The 5,595-nt window shown below is 36.0% G+C and overlaps 1 protein-coding gene across 3 annotated transcripts; it reads right to left on the bottom strand.

Annotated features, from left to right (window-relative positions):
- Positions 1-1,542: 1,542 nt before the first annotated feature.
- LOC7494524 (protein REVEILLE 1) lies at positions 1,543-4,991 on the bottom strand. Of its 3 annotated transcripts, none has more exons than XM_024599787.2 (6): positions 4,589-4,990; positions 3,734-3,868; positions 3,528-3,639; positions 3,382-3,443; positions 2,835-3,218; positions 1,543-2,735 (listed from the first exon to the last, which is right to left on the bottom strand). In XM_024599787.2, exons 1-6 carry the CDS (start codon positions 4,598-4,600, stop codon positions 1,977-1,979), a joined length of 1,464 nt encoding a protein of 487 aa, XP_024455555.1. In that variant the 5' UTR covers positions 4,601-4,990; the 3' UTR covers positions 1,543-1,976. The 3 variants fall into 3 exon arrangements, with proteins under 3 accessions (XP_024455555.1, XP_024455554.1, XP_024455556.1); XM_024599786.2 differs by lacking the exon at positions 4,589-4,990 and adding an exon at positions 4,355-4,575; XM_024599788.2 differs by lacking the exon at positions 3,734-3,868 and having other exon boundaries at positions 4,589-4,991.
- Positions 4,992-5,595: the final 604 nt, after the last annotated feature.

The raw sequence follows: 5,595 nt of genomic DNA on the forward strand, positions 1-5,595 counted from the left end.
ATTTTAAAAAACACTTTGATCTGACCCAGGACAATGATGTAGTAAATTAATAATTAACAAAGAAAAAAAAAGGAACGTATAGGGAAAGCACGTTGGATTGTTTTCAAGTCTATCCAATGGTGGATATATGCTTATCCACTTCTTCTTCTTCTTCTTTTTTCAGTTTTCAAATTAGTTCATCTTTAATTTTTATCATGTCCAGTGTATTTGCTTCTACCAATGAAGGTTGGCCTGAGCGAAAGGAGCTCTAGCCATTTAAGCAAGTAGTTTTGAGTTTGAGCCTTGCTGAATACAGTAAACTTTCTTGGGAGTGATCCTCATCTTGACGCTAGATAGAACCTTGAAGGATTAGTAATGGACAATAGGCTAGGAATACCCTGGAGAATAAAAAAGTTTATTTGCTGTTTTTTATTTATTTATTTATTTAGTAACTGTACCACTGTAGAAAAAGTTTCAAATCAAAATCATTACCAAATTCTACGAAATGAGAAAATAAAAATTATTTATCACTTGTTAGAACCACTTTCGAAACAATTATGTCAAAGTCAAATTATTAATGAATTATGATTTCTCTCTGGTGTATAGTGGAGATGGCTTGTGTTAATTAGCTAGCATTTTAATTTAAAACTTGTATTTATTTCTTTAGAAATAAATCTTTATTTGGGTTTTCGTATAAAAAATGATTTATGTTAAAATACTGTTCAGTAGGAAAAAAAAAAGAACAGAGTTAGCATAACAGAATTATAGAAAATATGAAATATATAAAGAGTTTTGTGTAGAAAATATGAAATATAAGAAGATTAAAAAAAAAGTAGAATCCTTACACACTGAGAAGAAAAGGAAGATAAACATCCAACTTGATGTTCCTAGCCAAAAATAAAAAAAGAGCACATTTAGGAGGTGAAGTTTCTACATATTTTCACTTTAGATGAATTTAGAACATCAAGTAAACTGCCCTTTTAATCAAACCATTAATCTTTTTTTTTCTTTTTTTTTTTTGAAGAATCTGAGTCCACCCTAATGATATAGTAGAAGAAAATGATGCCTGATTTCTCATTCCAGTCTTAGCATAATTGCAGAGACAGGTTGAGATACCCTCCATGCAGCATACATAGCAAAAGGAGACACTATGGTAAGAAGTTTTCCTCCTCTACTGTAAAGCGGTTGTTCAAGGGAGTTCTTTTTTATAAGAATGAGAGGTACTCGCTCTTAGACTTCCACTTCCACGGCTAAGCCGTCAAGAGAGTTCTATTTTTTCTAAAGAATTCAAGCAATTCGGAGAAGTTCAAGCCTGTGTGAAGACAGATCCATAGATTCCAATCTGCCTTCGTTGCTTTAGGGTAAACACAGCAAGTCACTTAACCAGTTGATCTTAGCTAACACCCTTTTCTTGGATGGATTTCTTCTCTTCTTTTTTGAGGAAGAAACTTGGTCTGCCCTAATCTGATAAAATAACAGGAGAAAATGCTGACAAATTTCTCATTCCAATCATGGCAAAATTGCAGTGATGGTATACCTTGTATGCGCAGCAAGAGGAGACAATAGGGAAAGACAGATTCATAAATACCAACTGACTTAGCTGCTTGGAGATAAATACAATAGGTACTGCTTTATGATATTGTACAGAGGTCAAAACAAAACTAGGGGACTAAGGGATTCATAGTTCAAAGAAACAAAAGAATTTAAGAGATTAGAAAGCTAATCCAAAGGATCAAAAAAGAAAGAAAAAAGGCTTGACAGAACATGATGCATACAACAAAGGGTGGAAATAAAGATATAAACAGTTGAAGGTGGAAAAACTAAGTAACTAGATGAGAATCTGGAGAGTTTCTGAAGATGGCAACTGCTTAAGCACCATTCCCCCTCTCACTCTGAATCATCCAGCAACTGGCATTCTCACAGTCCATCACCCTCAACTTGTTCAAAAAGGCTCTATGTTCTAGTTAAGGGAAATTATGACTGACTGATGAGGCTAACTACAGGCAAAGGCGGATTCTTTGCTCTTCCCTCTCTTCACCGGTTATTGTTGAGGATTGGCTGTCTCTTTCTGCAATTCGTTTCTTGTAAGGCACAAACCCTTTCGGACACTTTTCATTGATCACTTTTGATCCAGATGAGGCTGATTTCCTGGTTAGCTTAAGCTCAAAAATTGGGGATAGCTCTTTTTCCTCGTAAGAAAATTGTTGACTTTCGGTCTCAGCATCCATGTTTTTATCTACGTTTTCCCCTTCACTCACTAATCCAGAGTTGGAGCCAGTCCAAGATACTTCCTTTGGAATCTCTTTATCTTGGACTTCATCTCCTTTTGAATCTAAATTTTCTATTGCGGGCTCTTTCTTGTGAAATGGTATGCAAGGAAATGGCATGGCTCCATAAAGAGTCCACCAAGGCAGAGGAGCAGAGTCATTTTGTGCAGGACTTGAGTTTTCCTTTTGAAATTTCTTGTAACATAATGCTCCATGAGATCCATGTGGCAAAGGACTCCAAGTGGATTCCCCATTCCTGAACGGAAATTCTGCGGCCACATTGTTCAGTGTTAATGGTCGCACAAGTTTTTCTTCTGCAGCGTCTGGTGTAGACAATTTAGAAGTTCCCATGTTTGGAGAAGATGGTTTATGCCATTCTGTGACTAATACTGTCCTTCCAAAGAGCTTCAGACTCCGAGTTGATGTTTCCTCAACAACAGGTTCGTCAGAAGACACATTTTCTTCGGGAGAGGAGTCAAGTTTCTCGACCTTCAAGCAAACAGGAAAAAACATTTAGGACAACCTGAGAACTTTTAAGACATCGGAAGCAGAGTAAAATTGTGATTTGTTATAGGAGTAAGCCAATACCTTGGGAAATTGCTCATCAGGAACTGAACTAGCAGTTGCTGGTGATGGAGATCCATCCTCTTCAGGAGAGGAATCAGCATGATGAACACCACCAGCAAATGAAACTGGCGATAAGCTGTGGTTTGGTGTGTCTGAATCAGTGGAACCGAGGGCATCTGAACCAACTGCAGACAATACTGATGTTGGAGATTGGTTTTCCTGTTCTGAAATGGAAAAATTTGGAGAAGAAGACCTTAGTGACTTCTCAGGAATAAGGAGCTCTTTTTCTAGAGGATGTGCCAATTTGCGGGGGTAAGGATGCATAGGTTTTCGCTTTGGTCTAGGAGGAGGAATTTCAATTGGTTCCACTGAGCTAGTGTTGCTGCCACCAGACTCACGCACAACCTACCCCGAATAAAAATACATTGTAAGAGCAACATCAAGCATGAAAAATGAACCCATCGAAGATCATTCACACTCCTCGGGTTCGTCAAAAATCCAACCTGCTTTAATTGAGGGTATTTATATATTATGGTAGAGAGCAGATGCTGGAATAAGAGCAGTAAACCTTAGAGAAGAATTTCTGAGCATGGCTTCGAATCTGAACCGCAGTCTTTGTGCCAACATGCTCTGTCAAATGAAACACGCAATGATTTAGATTCACAAGTCAAAGAACAAATTAACTTAATTAAGAACCTTGACAATCAATTATACCTTCAATCCGTCTCCAAGCGCGACCATAAAGCTTTAGAGCTTCAAGGAACTTCTTATGCTCTTCCTCTGTCCATCTTTCTCTTTGCTTCGTGATGGTGTATGGTTTCCTCGCCTGATTAAAAAAACATCCATAGGATGGGTATCAAGAGATAATTGTGGAGAGTTATATCGATCACAATTCACATCCGACATGTTAAGAATAAAACCTTGGGAGAGTAATCACTCCCACAAGAGAATTGCTCCTTTAGTTGCTGCCCAGATGCATTATTTAGTGGAGCACTCAGTGAAATTCCATTGCCTGCTGGGAGAACCAGATTCAGTCGAGTCCCTCCACACTGATCCTGCATCAAATATGGGAAACAAAGACATCAGAAAGGTATCCCAGCTTCCACCATTACCAGTGCTAGCACGCAACTCTGTATGAAGGACACACGATTATTTTAACTTGCAGAAAATTCAATATCCATTAAAATTCATTAATTGAGCAGCTACAATAAAATTCAACAAATCAAGATCCAAATGAGTATCGTACTTCATAAATCTAACTAAAACACAATTAAAATAACAGTTACAATGTGCTTATGCTCCTTTATCTTGCAAGACCAAAAAAGGCAAGGAATCGAATTTATAAATAATGAATGTTCACCAAAGCAGAAACTACCTGAAACTTGAATATCAAATTCCCAAAAACAACTACACTCATAAAGAAACTTGCTCGTGTAACTATATAGACAGACAAAAGACAGCTCAACATCAACAAGAATATATCATCATAAATTTTGCCACTTGCCACAGATAGTCACCTTTTCGACCAGACAACTTCTTACCACATGAATATTATAACTCTTTGTGTCAAGAATAAGACTTTTAACACAAGTCTTCATTATATGGTCTCCCTTTTAGATCCATCTTTCCTTAATTACAGTAAGTCAATTCTTGCAAACAACCACAACCACAACAATAACAAACAAAAAAATTCATCATACCCCTTTGAGTTACAAAATTTATAAATTAAGGGCACTGATCCAAAAAATAAAATCAAATAAAGTTCATTCTCATACCTGAATAGCCATAGCCGAAAAAACCGTTCAAAAAATCGTAGTAAAAGAAACTCTTATTGTACCCTTCTTGATGATATCTTCCTCAAACTCATAACCCAACATAATAATTCCAATAAAATATTTATCTGTCTCTCAACTTTCACTTGCCCTCTGACAAAACAAAAAAAACCTGACCTGACCCTTCAAAGCAATGAAGTCATACCTTGGTACTCGAACAAAAACCATCTACAAAAACCTAGAGAGATTGAAACTTTTGGCTTCAACCAAGCTAAAAAAGGAAAACCCAGAAGAACTAAACAAGCAACAGAAGGAGAAGTGAAGAAACAGAAAGAGAAAAGAAGGAAGACAGAGAGAGAAAGAGAGAGAGAGAGAGGCGTGTGAGTCTGTATGTCTATTTGGCTTGTGATGGAAAAACAAAAAAGGAAGAGAAAAATAAGAGAGGAAAGGAAAGGATGCCACGTCAGAAGTGATTTTTTATTCTTTGTTTTTTTAAGATAGAAAGCTCGAGAATTCAATGGAATCTTGTGGCTCGCGTCAAAAGAGCAGCAGAACACGTGGCATTTTATTTTTTATATTTTTTGCATCTTCCCTTTTTATTAGGCAAGCATGTTTAATTTGCTGGAGAGAAAAATGGAGGCAATTTTTTTTATGTTTTTATAGATAAATAAGTAAATAAATATAGAAGTTAGATATTGTAAAAATCATAGACGGAGAAGGTACAGATATATCCTAGGGCGGACCTCTAGCATGTGTTATAGGTGTCATGTCATCTCTATGCTCAAGATTTTATGTACCATAATATTCTATATGACATCATCTTATTAATAATTTTGTATGATATCACTCTCATTCTTAAATTTTCGTTGCATATCTGTATTTATATTTTTTTAATTAAATATATTTATATTTTTTTATTTTTAAAAACTATTTTAATAATATCTAATTTCTCTTATTTTTTTTCAGTTTTATTGAGACAAATATTAGGAGTTAGCCTTGTTCAAGGCAGC

This window comes from Populus trichocarpa, chromosome 4 (assembly GCF_000002775.5).
Source record: "Populus trichocarpa isolate Nisqually-1 chromosome 4, P.trichocarpa_v4.1, whole genome shotgun sequence".
NCBI classification, from domain to species: domain Eukaryota; kingdom Viridiplantae; phylum Streptophyta; class Magnoliopsida; order Malpighiales; family Salicaceae; genus Populus; species Populus trichocarpa.

Bases quoted from the DNA above. Each gene is read 5' to 3' on its own strand.
- LOC7494524 (XM_024599786.2), bottom strand. From the start codon at position 4,411: ATGAAGACTTGTGTTAAAAGTCTTATTCTTGACACAAAGAGTTATAAT. The intron at 3,869-4,354 runs GTAAGAAGTTGT...TATTTGATGCAG, and splicing joins AGAGTTATAATATTCATGTG to GATCAGTGTGGAGGGACTCG. The intron at 3,444-3,527 runs GTATAATTGATT...TTCATTTGACAG, and splicing joins CGCTTGGAGACGGATTGAAG to AGCATGTTGGCACAAAGACT.